This window comes from Vicugna pacos, chromosome 21, assembly GCF_048564905.1.
Source record: "Vicugna pacos chromosome 21, VicPac4, whole genome shotgun sequence".
Lineage (NCBI taxonomy): Eukaryota > Metazoa > Chordata > Mammalia > Artiodactyla > Camelidae > Vicugna > Vicugna pacos.
The window spans coordinates 21,377,796-21,392,687 of record NC_133007.1 but is presented as its reverse complement, the minus strand read 5'-3'; the positions used below and the strand labels follow the sequence as shown (position 1 = coordinate 21,392,687).

At 45.3% G+C, this 14,892-nt stretch overlaps 1 protein-coding gene and 1 long non-coding RNA gene across 5 annotated transcripts; one reads left to right on the top strand and one right to left on the bottom strand.

The window, feature by feature from the left end:
* Positions 1-247: 247 nt before the first annotated feature.
* Positions 248-9,758, bottom strand: DEDD (death effector domain containing). 4 transcript variants are annotated; one of them, XM_072946263.1, is made up of 6 exons: positions 9,447-9,503; positions 7,814-7,846; positions 2,761-3,152; positions 2,450-2,557; positions 1,987-2,133; positions 248-1,445 (listed from the first exon to the last, which is right to left on the bottom strand). In XM_072946263.1, the coding sequence occupies exons 3-6, from the start codon at positions 3,086-3,088 to the stop codon at positions 1,069-1,071; spliced, it is 960 nt and encodes a 319-aa protein (XP_072802364.1). In that variant the 5' UTR covers positions 3,089-3,152; positions 7,814-7,846; positions 9,447-9,503; the 3' UTR covers positions 248-1,068. The 4 variants fall into 4 exon arrangements, with proteins under 4 accessions (XP_072802364.1, XP_072802361.1, XP_072802362.1 ...); XM_072946260.1 differs by lacking the exons at positions 7,814-7,846; positions 9,447-9,503 and adding an exon at positions 9,607-9,758; XM_072946261.1 differs by lacking the exon at positions 7,814-7,846 and having other exon boundaries at positions 9,447-9,537.
* A 178-nt stretch (positions 9,759-9,936) lies between these two features.
* LOC116284966 (uncharacterized) lies at positions 9,937-14,892 on the top strand. The gene is made up of 3 exons (XR_004194655.2): positions 9,937-10,381; positions 10,454-10,594; positions 12,615-14,892. It is a non-coding gene; the product is annotated as an uncharacterized lncRNA (long non-coding RNA).

The window sequence follows — 14,892 nt, the reverse complement described above, 5'->3', positions numbered from 1 at the left end:
GAAGGTGGTATTGTATCAGCTGGACTAGGCTCCAGTTCTGTGCGTCCTGGCTCATTCAACATGCCTCCCTACCCAAATAAAAGTGCAACACTCAGTGCATGTCCCAGCCCCAGTGCATGCTCCCAAGCGTGGGAGTGAGGGTAGAGGGTGGGGGAGGAAAAACAAGAAAGGAACTGATATTGAATTACTTCATTTTCACCTATGATGCCCTTTGCCCAAGCCAGAAGAAAGCAAAGGGGCAAAGGGCTGCAGGGTACATTATTTATTTTCATTTGAACATGGAAATAAAGTGTCACACTCCTCCTTCCCCTTTTCAGGGGGAGTGTATTTTAATCAGCAACCTCTTCTCCACCCACCCTGTGTATGTGTGCAAACACACAAACACCACAGTTGGGAAGGTGACTGTGCTGACCTAGTCCTCTTACCTATTACTCATTTGAAGAGGTATGACAAAGGGGCAAAAGGATGGAGCCACACCAGACAGGTTTGAAGCTATGGAATGGAGGGAATGAGGCAGAGGAGCAGCACCAGAGGCCAGGAGAGAGTGGAAAGGGCCACAGCTTCTTTGTTTTTTAAAAATTCTATAATTTTGGAGAGGGTGGTGATTAATTTCCAAAATACACTTCAAAATCCCACCTTCCACACAGCTCCCTACTCACAGCCCTTTGGTTTTTCAGACAAAATTTAAGAGCCCTCATAAAGCCAGAAGTACTGAAAACCCCTCAATGCACCCCAAAGCAGTGTTCACTTCAATCCCTTAACAAAGACTATGTTCTATAGACTTTGCTTCTCCCTATACATTTGTCTTACGGCTCAGTGGCAAGGTGGTGGTAGAGACACACATCAGGGGGTTAAGTGGAAAAGGGACACAAAGGGGAAGCCCAGGCACATGGGTGCAGGGAGGGGTGGGGAACACCACTTCCATTTTTCCTTTGTCTTTTCCTTTAAAAAAAAAAAAAAAGGCAGGGGTGTGATTGGTTGGAAGGGTAGAGAACAAACCCCAGAACAGTATGTAAGCTCCAGAGGTGGGTGGGAACAGTCCCCAGAGAAGTGAGAAGGGGGAAAAGGTCAGGGCAATGCTTGCAGCATCAAGTTCCTCAGGAGTTTCTGTCGGCCCAGCTCATAGTCCTCCTCGTCCACGTTGACCAGCAGCTTGATAGCTTCATGGCCCACAGCCTGCTTGAGGGAGTCTGTGATGAAGACACCTTTAAGTGCCTCTAGTAACGACCCATTGATGTAGTCGCGCCAGAATGCGTCGAGGTAGGTGAGCTCAGAGAACTTGATGTCACAGATGATGGAGCCCAGGTCCCGGGACTTGAGGATGGTGTTGGCCTGGTTAAAGCGCTCAAACTGGCGCTCAAGTGGGTCCTGCTTGTTAGAGAAGACATTGCCCTGCAGAGCAGTCTCATGCTGGCAGTATTCAGCCCGAACCCGCAGTCTGATGTCTGTGGGGAAGAGAATATATGCAGAAGAGGTTGCAGTGAGGTCTGAGTTCACATGCAAGGTTGAAAAGAGCAGCAGAGTAGCAAAGTTGGGAATACCACAGGACAGCTTCTTTCTCTTCCCAGAACCAGTTCTTTTCTATGTACCTCTGAAATCCTTGCCTGAACTCAAGAAGTTCCCTTAAATGAGCCATGCCGGCTCAGATTATTTCCATCACTTACAGGTAGCACCTTGATTCTAGGAGATATTTTCCTAATTAACACACAGAAGTTCACTTTAATACTCTATCATGACTTGGTTCATCCTACAATAAGGATGGCGTAACGGCATCTCTTTCATCTGGTATTAACTAGAAAGAACTGGAATGTACTCTGCCACAAAGTAGAGGAATTCTCCTTCCAGAGACTAAGCCATTCAACCTCACTTTGCAATAACAATCAAAGTGAACCTTGCACTGAACAGCATAAATTGCCCAGCAACCCAGCAGTTCTTTGTATTTCCCCTCAAGTCTACTCCACACCTAGAACCCTTGAACTTTCTCACCGCATGTCTGCTTTTCCTTGGGATCTGGTGTCACTGACTTCCGGCGTTTTCGCTGGCTCCCAAGTGTGGCTCTCCCTCGAGCTGGCCGCTTGCTACACATCTGAGGGCCCGAAGTGGGGCAGCACACCACAGGATAGTGGGGAGGCACTGACCAGAGGGTAAAAAGGGAGAAGACATAGCAGGGTAAAAGCAGAAATTCAAATACTTCCTTGGAATGAGGAAGGAATCATTTAGACTTAGCACTAGGAGCAGTATCAATAATGTGACCTGAAAGGTGGACACAATGTGGGAACAATTACAGGACCTGATGAAGTATTAACACATCATCTGATTTTTATGCTGCCAGATATGGGGGGAGGGGGAGGACAAAGTCCTTTCTTTAGGCTGGCAAAGCTGGGAAAATGACAGATCCAGTGTCCTCTTTCTTGATTACAGACATTAGGGGGAGTTAATATCTTCTCACCTGTTTTAGGGGGGTGGGGGGGCCTCGGTTCTGAATCACTGAGGGCTCTGGGTGTCACATAGCGAATTGATGTTTCCTCCAGATACTTGTCTACAAGATCAGGGCACACTGTAGAGAGAGAAGGACTCATGTAGGAGAAGATACACCCTTCCCTTCTCCTAGTCCAACCCTCCAATGGGCCTCACAACTTGTTCTCCTCGGTACTTCCCGGGGTCAATGCCTCCTCCCGCTTGGACTCCTACGCTGCTCACTCATGGCTTCCCACAACTCTTCCCTGACTCCAGTGTCCCCAGCCCCTGCTGCACCCTCACCAGCCCGTCTCCTCTTGAGGGTGACGTAGGGCAGCAGGTCATGGCGAGTGATGATGCGCAGCAGCTGCAGCACCTGGCGGAAGTTACTCTCATCACAGCGGCCCTGGCGCTCCAGCGCCAATAAGAAGTCACGTCCATTTCGGATGAGGCCACGCTCGTGGTCATCAATGACATCAACGAACAGGAAGGAAAGAACGCGCACATCTCTGTGTGTCAGGTGGGTGCCCACGATGTCAAACATGCGGTGCAGGCTGTACAGCCCATGCTCCTGCTCACCATGCTCTTCTGGCCACACCTGGCTTGCCCGCCGCCGCTTTAGGCCCGCCATGCTGGGGGCTCAGGTGCGCAATGCTTTCCAGAATTCCCACTCAGCAGCTGCAATCCCCACTATACTGTAAGGGCAAGGAAAGAACCTGTGAGCCACTCAATGGCAGGAGCTAGTCTTATGCGTTCCTATATTCCCAGAGCCTAACACAATGCCTGGCACAATGTAGTGTTTAATAAGTGTTTCTTAAATTTTACAAAGTATTTATTAAAAAATAAAACCTACGACTCTCCACACCCAGCGGATGCTGCCCTATGTCCAGACCCAACTGGAGAAATATAGTGACTTCCTCTAAGAGAGACTGTTATATGCAATTTTAGTGCTACATATTCAGCAGAAATGGCTATTAGATATTACCCCAATTTTTCCCCCAGCCTCCAAAATACTGCTTTTGGTCCCTTGTACTCTCACTACCAGCCTCCCACCCCAATCAATTCATTCCTTAAATGAAATGTAGCCAAAAGTGAAGGGAAGTAGAGAATTCACTCTTAATTCTAATATAGAAGCTGCAGCAGATGAACTTAGGGACAGCAGGGCCAGAACTAGAACGTTACTAAGCTCCTGCATTGAGCATTCTTACAGTTCTCCTATGCCACTTGTACTCCCCTGATGTTCACACATCATCTGGATATACCACCTTCTAACCCTTCCTCATCGTTGTCATTTACCAGTCCTGTCAATGACCGATCACATCCCAACATTTATTATATATTTTGCCATTTGATACACAAATTTCTCCATTATCCTGAGTAATGTCAGTGACCAGGCCAAAAACCAATCCTCAAGTCCAACAACTTTCACTTCCACTTTAGCCACTCATACTTACTGCCTGGCCAGGCAGAACCACCTGATACTGCTCCATCTTCTGACCACAACCTCCAATCACCCAATCAATTATAAATTCCTGCTGATGCTACTTCTAAACATTTCTTAAATCTGCCTCACCTTTCCACACCGCTACTACCACAGCCCTGGTTCAGGTCCCAATTATCTCTCACCTGGATTACTACAACAGCTTCTTTAAGGACTTTCTTTACCACCAATCTTAACCTGGCTAAATCTATCCCCTACATCCAGCTGCATTCACTATTTAAAATGCACAACTGACCACATCACTTTTCTGCTTAAGAGCTATCTACAGTCCCCCCCAACCTATAAAAACACTTCAAACTCCTTATACAATACACCAAGATGCCTACCTTGTCAACCTCATAACTTGCATTTTTCCTCTAACATTGTCAGTCTGTTTATAATTCGCATATATCATGCAATTCATTTCTCTACAGCTTCCTTCAGGTTCCCTTGGCCTGAATGCCCCTCTCCCTTTTTTTCCATCACCACCCTTTTTCAGATGGCTAACTCCTACTCAACCTTTAAGAGTCAGCTCAGATGCCATCTTCAAATTCATTCTCTACACCCCATGCTGAGATAAGTAGTCCTCTTCTGTGCTCCTATAGAACACTGTGTGCATTTCCTTTAAACCATTTATCAAAGTGTACTAAAATTGTTTGTGTATTTACTATCCTATTAGATATTAAGTGACTCATGTAGAAGGACTAAGTCATATTCCTTTTTATATCTCTAGTGCCCAGCAATGGATGGAGGCTGGCACATAGTAGGAGCAACCTGTTGTTGAACTGAACTGAATCTCCAAGAGATCACCACAAGCAGTATCAATTAAGGAAAAAACTTAAGTCCGAGAGTGAGAGGACCCCATTAAAAATTCACTCAATTTGACACACAACTGTGCCCATACTAAAAGCCATTGAACTGTATACTCTAAATAGGTGAATTATGTGGTTTATGAACTATATCTCAATAAAGCTATTTTAAGAGGGAAAAAAAATACACATAACTCAGGCACCCAGCATATATTCTAACTAGCTATAGCCTCCCCAACACTGCAGAGCTACCCATTCCACAGCACCCTACTCAACGAGACAGGTTGTTCTGTCCATTTTATACTCCAAGAAACTGAGGCTAGGTTAAGAAAGAGAAGAAAATGATGAACTACTTCAGAAGAGTCAAGCTGTTGGGGACTCAAAACACTGAACAGCAAGTAGGACCTGGTCCTCTCTTTTTTAGTAATCCTAAATGGAAGCACAGAAATACTCAAACCCCAGAGAAAAGGGGAGGTACACCCTGGAATCACCTAGCCCTACACCATGGGTTCGGACATGTGGACAGGAAATATAGCCCAGATCTAACTATGAGAGCCCAGATGCCCCACCCAAAGCATGGGAAACAACTGGGAAAATACCTGCTCAACTATTAACTGGTTTTCCTTGTCTCTTCCTCTCGTTTCACCTGCTGCAGTCACAGGGTACAAATGGAGGGGACTGAAAAAAAATAACTTCTTGCTCATAGCAGGCAATATGAGAAGACTCAGCCTCCTTGGAGCCCCTACAACTTCTTCTTGTTCCCTATCCCACCTGTTCCCCTTGGTCAGCTGTTGATTATGAGGATACCAGAAAAAAACAGATAGGCAGGTTTCAGATTCAACCAATCAGAAAAGCAGGTTGCTCCAGAGCTCCCTAATTCAGTGTCCTGGCTACAAACTCTGGGAAATTAAGAAATATTGTCCCCACATACCTGGTTACTGGAAAATGAATACAGCAAAGCACTGTGGTCCTAATTATGTATCAATGGATGCAACTGTACAACAGGCCTCAATCCTTAGGGTTAACTCCCTAGATTTAAGGGGAAAACAGCCACCTTTAAGTCTTAGGTCCTAGGCTAGATCAAAGTGCCAGGATTGTCACAACTTGTATGTCAGTGGTTCTCAACCAGGGGCGATTTTGTCCCCCAGGGGACATTCAACAATGTCTGGAGTCATTTTAGATTGTCCTAACTGGGGGATGGGAGTGGTGAGGAGGGTGCTACTAGCGTGAGTAAAAGTGATGGATGCTGCTAAACACCCTATAATGCACAGGACAGCCTCCCACAACAAAGAAGCATCTGGCCCAAAGTGTCAATAATGCTAAGGATGAGAAACCCTATTCTAGATGGAGCATGATGAAGGGTCTAAAGAAAAGACAGAATGTCACTATCCACCCTAGACCTGGATAAGGAACCCATCTGGTCCCCCCAACCCAAACCCATCAAACAATATTTCAGAAGGAAAGGAAAGCCAGTCAGACAAAGACTCATTTAACTTAACTAAGGAGTTCCATTCCACTCCAACCTTGGCTTCTCTATCACCTGCTGTTGCTATTCAGGTGAACAGCAGGTAATAGGGCTACACTCCCTTCTGCCCCCTCCCAGGAGGTCTAATTTGACCTAGTTCAATCTGGATTTCTGTGAAGATTAGAGAAAAGCCATCCCCTGCAAGACAGACAGAAAGGATCCTGCACTTAACCCTTGCAGTCATCTTTAAAGTCCCAAAACTAGATCAGTAGCAGACTCTTCTTGTTAGGTTCCTGGTCAGACTTATACTGCTTATGGATTGAAGCAAAACGTAGAAGAGGTAGAAGTTCCCCAAGGCCATGTCCTTGGGAGAAATGTCAGGAGGCTGGCATGCAGGCTAATAGGCAGCCCTCCCCACTTAATTATCGTTTAGGATGGTGAGTTCACTCACTCAATAATCCAGATGGGGGTTCCAAGAATCTAACTTTGGCACTAAAAGAACGTGACCAATTTCCTCTTAAACCAAACTTTCTGTGGCAGTGAATCGAGGGAACTCAGCTTAAAGTATACTAGATGTAAGGTATCAGAGCAGTGAGGAGAATGTACCCCCTCTAAACAGAAGATCAGAAAGAACTTCTGAATCTTCGTGCTTGAAATATCGTCAGATACCAGGAGACAAACACTCCAGTAAACCAACGTCCTGATCCTGCTGGCTGATTTGGGTACATTTGAGAGCCTAACATATGGATCCCCCAAAGAGGTTCCCCAAACTAGTTCTTTATTCAAATGAATTGCTGCATATCCTGGAGTTGAGGGTTTTGTTGTTGTTGTTGTTTGTTTTCTTTAGGGAGGTCCAAGCCAGCCAAGGGCCAAAAGACAATCTATATGTATCTACAGGACATCCTCTTGATTGATTTTATTGATTGTTCATCTATTAAGTTTCTACTTTCAAGCAGAGTCTAGCCCCATCCCAACCAGGAATGAGATCTGTATTTTTTGAGGTATTTGACTCTCTCAGAAACCCTCAGAGAGGGAAAGTCATATGTAAAACTAAAGAAGAGTGATGTCTTGAAACCTGAAATGTAAAGGACATGGAAAACCTTAAAGATGGCTAAGACTAACACAGAGAGCTTTCTTGTTAGTAGCACCAAGAAAATGTAACCAAATATCTGTAAGTCAGAATTACAGAGTATGTTTTCAAAATGAAGATTCCAGAACAACTCGAAGAAAGAGTAAGCTAAAGGAAAAGTCTTCCCATGGCAGGTGCCTCAGCAACCCTCCAAGGGCAACATTTAGTAGACATTGTACTAGAGTACAGTGTTCCATATGTTTAAAAATGTTTCTCTCAGAGCTGACCAAGAACACTAGATAATAACAAAACAAAGCTGGAGGCTTGCCCAAGGCACCTAATTTCTGCTCTCCTTTCCCTCCTACCAATCTCCAGTTACCCAAAGGGACAGTGACTACAACAGATCTTATGTACTTGGGTGGGTAAAAACCTATTTTCCTTGACATCTAATGTGGGCTCAACCCACATTACATTTCTACTGCCATTTCCATTCCCTTCTATTGTTAGAAAACAATAAAAAGCTCCAGACTTACCTCTGCAAGAAACTTAACTTCCCAGGTCTCTTCCTAGCACAAGATTCAAAGCCAGCAGCAAAACAAAAACAAACGGGGGGCGGGGGAGGTAAATTTTCAAGCTTTATTTTGAAACCTCAGAGACCCAAAGAGTCAGTCAATCTCAGTTGCAAAAATACACAGACAAGCCTAAAGCCATTTCAATTGAAATAATCCACTCTAAGCTAAATGAGAGAACTCAGTTCTAACAAAGTCCCCAGGCTTCCCTAACTCTCTACTACAGAAAAACAATACCAACTCCAGGAACTTCTAGCCTCAGTGGCTCAGGGCAAGAAAGATTCCAAATTCAACAACTTGTAGGAAAACCAATTATCCTCTGACACCTCATCTGATTCCTCAATTCCTTATGAGACCACCTATTTTGTTACAGTGTTAACGTTGACTTTCATCTTTTAAAAGAATTAGGAGGAACGAGGTTAAAGCCAAAGAAGGCACTTTCTTTTCCATCACTTCACTTATAAGATCACAACTATCCTCCAAATTCTATCTTCACTCTTTCCCTTACCTAGCACACAACAAAATATCCACTGGGGCAGTATCCATTCCAACATACACATTTCACCAAGAACATTTTTCATATATGGATACCGACCCCTCCCTCCTAGCACTTAAACAGCGAAAGAAAGGTCTGGAAACTAAACCACTCATTTAATTAGCATGGCTGCCTAGATGCAATCCTGTGTTTTCTGTTTCCCGTCTCAGACTTCCAGAGCCACCACTTTAGCAGACAGGACTCCAACACAGCATGGCTGTTTCCCCATTCTGGCATTGCTAATTACTTAAAACTAGGAAAGCCCTTCACTCCTTCCACACTCCAGCATACCAGCCTCCCCACTTTCCCTTCCTTTGGTAACCAGGGAAAACAAGGGAGCAGCAAGCTAGGGAGCTTTTGGAAAGCAAATCCAGTTGAACCCTCATCCAACCCCAATTCTCCAAACCCACATGACCATTCCCTTCTGCCCTTCCCACTCGAGTAAAAGCTAAAGGCCTGGCAATTAGAATTGGCTGCAACTGATGCTGCTCAACTCTGCTCTCTCTCCCTTTCCACAGGGGAAAGGGAAACTCCCGAACCTCTATCACCCATGCAGCTCCACCGTCCTATCTCCCATCCCGTCCCCCTTCCTCCCAAACTTTCCTCCCAGACTCTCACTTTCTCCATTACCTCGTCACACCGACACGCTCTCCATTCCCCAAACCTCCGTTCTCTCCTTTTCCACCCAGTCTCCCCTAGGCCCTTCCCCCTCCACCTTCAATTTAACACTTAGAGAACCTCCCTCCAAACGTCTCAAGTCCCATCCTCACCTTTTCCCACCTCTCCACAACACCCCTCACAAGAGTCCAGTCCCCCTTCCAACCACAAGCCACCAGCCCCCTTCCCCTTCACACCCTCAGCCTCTCCTTCCCGCTCCTACCCCCTCAGCCCGGCGGGATCGCAGCCCCACTCCCCACCTCGGCCTCTCTAATACCCCTAGCCCGGCCCAGCCTCGGCCCTTGTTTACGCCCCTCCCCTGCCCCACTCCTCCGCCTCGACCCTGCCCTCTCCCACAGTTGCCACCTCCCCCGCACGCCCCCCTCGGCCGCTCCCCTCCCCCACCTCGCAGCGTCCCGTCACCTCCCTCTCCTGAGGTTCTCAGGCTGGACGTCGCCACCGCCTCCCCCTCCACTTTCCTTCCCCAAGCCCTTTGCGGCCCCGCCCGGCCCCGCCCCGTCCCGCTCGACTCCCCCTCCCCACCCCGGCCGCCCCGCCGCCTCACTCTCGGCTCAGGCTCGGCGCCGCCATGTTGGATCCATCCGCTCCGCTCTCCCGGGCCTGTCTCACGGCGCCGCATCCGGGCTCCAGCCGCCGCCGCCGCCGCCGCCGCGGGCGTGGGGGAGGGGAGAGGCGGGCGGGGGTGGCTGCATCCTGAACAGCGCCTCCCGGAACCTGGCCGGTTAGCGGCGGCTTCGAGACCATAGTGAGGCATGAGCCGAAGTAGCCATGCTAGGTGAGGGCAGCCTGGCAGCGGCATTAAACGGGGAGGGAATAGCTTCACTTTGGTAGCAGAGAATAGGGGTTGGCAGCCATCTTGCTTTCGGGCAAGCTGGCAACGCAAGTTGTTCTTCAGGGCGGCTTCAGGGCCGTGTAAAGGCATGAGAGAGGGTGGCATTCTTGAGTGTGGAAACACTGGTGGGTGTAGGGCTGGTTGGTGTCGACTTCAAGACCAACTGAAAGACTGCGACTGGTACCCATGACGCATAAGGGCGGAACATCACGGGGTCAGGGTTGCCCTGCGAACTTGGGGAAAGGTTCATGCTCTGGATTTGACCTTTGCTCTGAGCTTCCTGGTAACCCGGACGTTCTGTAAACCTGAGTCCGGAACAGAAAGCGTTGCTCAGATACCCTCTCAGATTTCACTCTTTGAACATTTACCTTTTGAACACGCGCTTCCTGAAGTGTCGCCTGGGTTGAATCCTGGACTGTTGGGAATTGGGGGTGGGGGGCCAGGTACCATCTGGAACTGCCAGCAGTCTGGTATCATTAAAAGAGAGGTAATGAGGCCTGGGAGGTTGGAAGGGGCCGGTTAACGCGAGGCGTTGTGAATTAATTGATTTTATCCTAAGGGCGATGAATACGTCTTGAAGAGTCTTAGCAGAGGTGTGAACCGATATATTTGCATTTTAGAAAGATCACTAGTTGCAATGGGGAGAATGAATTGGAGGGGACGAACTTAGAGTCAAGAACAATTCGGAAGCTCTTACCAGGTAAGATACGACTGTGGTCTGTCCTATGAAGGGGGAATGCAAATGGGGAAAAAATTGATCGGAAGTGGGTATGAAGCAGAGAGAGGAATCTAGGGTATTTCCTAGTGTTCTGACTTGGGGCAAATGGGGAATAATAATACCATTTTCTTTGTGCTTTGGGAGGTGGGGGAAGAATGAGTTTTAGGTGCCTGTGGGATATCCATTAGACAATGGAACATTAGATAATGTCGGGTGGGAGCCCCAAAGGAGGGTTTGGAGTGTGTGCACGCCTGAGTGTGTGAATATAGAAGGTTGTTAAAGCCGTGGAAGTGAGTAAGAGCCTTGAGAGAGAAATATCTGCATTTAAAGAATGAGATGAGGGAAGGGAACAGAAAAGAGGACACTGAGAAGGGGTAAATAGGAAGGAAATAAGAAACCAGGAGAGAAGTGTCAAGGAAACTGATCAAAGTGTTAACATACAATTCAGGTAAGATGTGGCTAAAATGTATCCATTGGATTTTGCAACAAGTAAGTCCTTTCGTAGTTTTGGAGAAAGCTGTTTCAGAGATAATGGTGGGGTAGAAACAAGATTGAGGTAAACTGAGTGACTGGTAGGCACAATGTATAAAAACAGATTTTTTTCATGCTGTTGACTGCAAAAAGATGCTAGCCATAGGAGATATATATATAATATAATGAGAGAGAGATATATATATCATGAGGGAGATAGATATATATATCATAAGGGAGAAGTCCAAAGAAAGGAAAGTTTTAGATACCTATGGGACAGCCAGATGGAGGTGCGCTAGTGGTAATTGAATACACAGATCTGAAACATAGGAGAAAATATATTAAACGGAAAAAAAGCAAGTGCAGAAGAATATGTATGGCATATTCATACAAGTGTTAAAAAGAAACAAACATGAAGATTAGGCCTGGGAGGGATGAAACTTACACTTTTTATTTTAGATCCATCTTTAGTTTTAATTTGTTTAGTATTGCTTTTATAGAAAACTACTTTTTAAAAACTCCAGTGTTGTACAGGCCAGAAATTCTGAATTATGAACATTTCAGTGGTATTTGAAGCCATAAATTTGGATAAACTCCCCAGAGAACAACAGAGGGCTAAGACAAGTGCCCTGGTGAATTTTAATATTTAAGGCACAAGTAGAAGAAGAGAATCTTGGAAAATCTTCAAAAAGGAACAGCCAGTGAGGAAGGAAAAACACTGGATGGTGATTGTCACAGAAACAGAGGGAAGAGAGTCTTCCAAGAGGATGAAAGTTGTTAAAAGTGTCAGATGTCCCCAGAAAAGCAGCTAGCAGGAAAGGTTAAAAGCTAACTCTAGACCCAGGTTTCCAGGAAGCTTAGCATAAAGGTCAAATCCAGATCCTGAACCTTCCTCCAAATATCATGTGGAATTCAAACCCCATGTATTCCATTCTTCTGTGTCAGGACTGCCAGTTGCAGTCTTTCAGTGGGTCTTGAACTTGACACCAGCCAGTTCTAGCACCACCAATATTTCCACACTCAAGAATACCACCTCTCCCATTCCTTCTTACGGCCCTTAAGCTGCCTTCAAGAAAAACCTGTGTTGTCAGAAATGGCATAGTTAAGGAATCAAAAGTAGGAGTATAAATTGGAGTTGAGAAGGTCAAGAACTAACTAGAGATTGTATGGATTTTCCTAAAACCACCCAGAATGATAGGAAGAGTTGGCACAGAGAGGTTATTAGGCACTCAGTAAGCATGAAGGATTAAGAGTAGTACAGCCAAATGGCATAAGCTTCAAAGAGGGAAGATTTTTTGCAAGAGGATGAAAGCACAGTCATCTGAAGGTAGCAGTGGATAGCAGAGAAGAATGATAGCCTGCCACCCTTTCCTACAGGAGTGGGAGAAAGAACAGCCTCTACTTTAGAAGGTTGAAGAGAAGAGATACCTATTAGAAGAAGCTAAAAATGTCTACACCCCCAGTCCCTCCCTCCGATACTGGAACTGTTCATTTGCAAACAACCTTCCCTATATTCTCTTTTTCTTCACAGATTACTTCCTGGCTTTTCAGAAAGGAACTCATCAGCTGTAATGTATGGAAGGGGGATGTGCCCCACCACATAAGCCCACGAAAGAGGCAGACCCAGACCCTACTTCTTAAAATAGAATCATATTCTCTCTATACCCATATCCAGAAGTGATTTAACACCTAGCAGTCTTGGCATCACAGTAGTAATTCCTTTCCATGAGCCCATCTCCTCTCTAACCTAACCCAACCCCATTTGGAGGATAAAAGAGGAGAGTCCATGCTGAGGACTGCCATCTCTGACACTATGGTGTCCTGTCTGCTCTTTGCAGCCTGCGGGGAAAAGACAGATTGCCCTCTTCACTCAGAATGGAAAGCTAAAGCAAGGGCTGGGGTTCTTTTTCATTAGGCCTTCAAAGTAATCCCTCTTCCTCTATAGGATTTGTAGGTCTTAATCCTTTGCCCTGGGGCCAAACCTTAACTAAATTTTACAAATTCCAGACATTGGGACAATTGCTTGGCCAGCTGTTCGTAAATCAGTCCATTTATGACTACATTTGTAGAAATGTTTTCTGTTTGGGGGACCCTTGAAGTTCACTCTTAATAACATGAAGGTACAGGTGGTATAGGTGCTGAAGAGGTCATACTGCCAATAAAGAGCTGAGCAGATTTCCTGAGGTGAAATGGAGTAAATAACTAACCCAAGGAGATTTGTATAGAGGTGGGCACTCTCATGCCCAACATGGAGAAAAATATTTCAAACAAGATTTTTTTGTCATTTGAGGCTAAACAGCTGTTCCCCTTTGGATTAAACTGTACATCATTTCTGCAGTTACAGCATAAACCTCATCTATTGCCTGATGTTTTTTCCACCCTCTCCTTGCTTCAGCTAAAAACTTGAGAAAACTCTATTGAGAAGTTTGAGAACTCTGTGTAGGATTCTCTTGTTCGTCTGCCTTGTTCCTCAGTTCCTGTCTCTTCCTTCAGGCCTCAGCTGAGATAACATCCCTCTAGCCTTCAAACACTGGCCCCTCCAACTGGACCCTGACTCCCATCTTTTTCTTCTTCTTAATAAACTCTGTTCCCACAATTATCTCTATCCTTCTCTAGAATCTTTAAACTGACATCCTTCTGCTACCTTTCACATGCCTCTATTTCCAGTATGTCTTGCACTATAATTCTTAATTCACTGTAATTTTCAGTGATTAGAAAAGCCTTTTTTTCTGTAATTAGAAAAATCTCTCTGTAACTTCCACTTTCTGGTCCTTTTTTTTTTTCCCCTCTCTGAATCAATACATCATAGTTACATGTCAGCTCTTCAGATAGCTAATATGTCCCTACTAAATTTTTTTTCCAAGTCAATGGTAGTACCAATTCAAATTATAATAGATCTATTATCTTCCTTGATCTCAATACTCTATTAAGGCTGCTTGTCCCAGTCCATGCTGTTCCCCAGTTCTGCCAGAATTAAAGTCTTAAAACCAGACTTTCCCTTAAAGAATTCTGCACGCTGTTAGCAACCCATCGTCCCAGGTACCCTCTTGAATCTTCCAGGCCCACTCTGATCCCTGTGGCCCTGCCTGGGCTTTACTCTTGAACTTTATTCTACAGTGACTTGCTGACCTTACAGTCCTTTCTAGTTCTTGGTGCCCCCATTAACTCCAGTTACCAAGCTACTCCAGTTACTCATTTTCACCCAGGCATCATACTGGCTCCTAATTTCACTCGTAATTCAGACCTAGCCGTAAGCCCTTAACTAGAATTCTGGTGACTCCTCGCTCCTAGGGAATAGAAGAAAGGGACCACAATCAGTCACTGACTCCTAGTGATCTGTCCAAAATTCTCCTTAACTTGCTCCCTTTTCTTTGTTTGCCAGCTCTGACCCTCACTAATGTGACTTTAGGCAAGTTTCTTAACTTCTCTGAGCTTATTTTCTCATCTGTAAAAGCAACAAATATAAAATAACATCGATCTCATAGGTCATTGTTCTAAAACTATATTAAATAATATATGTGAAGTATCACCACAGGGCCTAGCTTTGTAAGTACTGGATAAATGTTATCTAATATTTATATATAACAATTTTCACCAGATTTTAGAAGTTCAGGAGGGTCTTTGTTAATGCTTTCTGCTGCCCCCATGGGGATGACTTTTTCCAAGTCATTGGTTATCATACAGGCAGGCCATGATGGGAAAAAAATTAAAAAATCCCTGTCTTACCAACCCCACCAGCTACTTAGAGAATTAATCATTTCTTTGGTTGGTTGTTTAATCGAATAAAAATGCTTCTATATTCTAGCCAA

What these genes read in the sequence shown, in the direction of transcription:
- DEDD (XM_072946260.1), bottom strand. Translation starts at nt 3,088, where the DNA reads ATGGCGGGCCTAAAGCGGCGGCGGGCAAGCCAGGTGTGGCCAGAAGAG. An exon ending in CCTCAAGAGGAGACGGGCTG is followed by an intron (nt 2,558 to 2,760) that starts GTGAGGGTGCAG and finishes CTCTCTCTACAG; the next exon opens with TGTGCCCTGATCTTGTAGAC. An exon ending in CAAGGAAAAGCAGACATGCG is followed by an intron (nt 1,446 to 1,986) that starts GTGAGAAAGTTC and finishes TCTTCCCCACAG; the next exon opens with ACATCAGACTGCGGGTTCGG.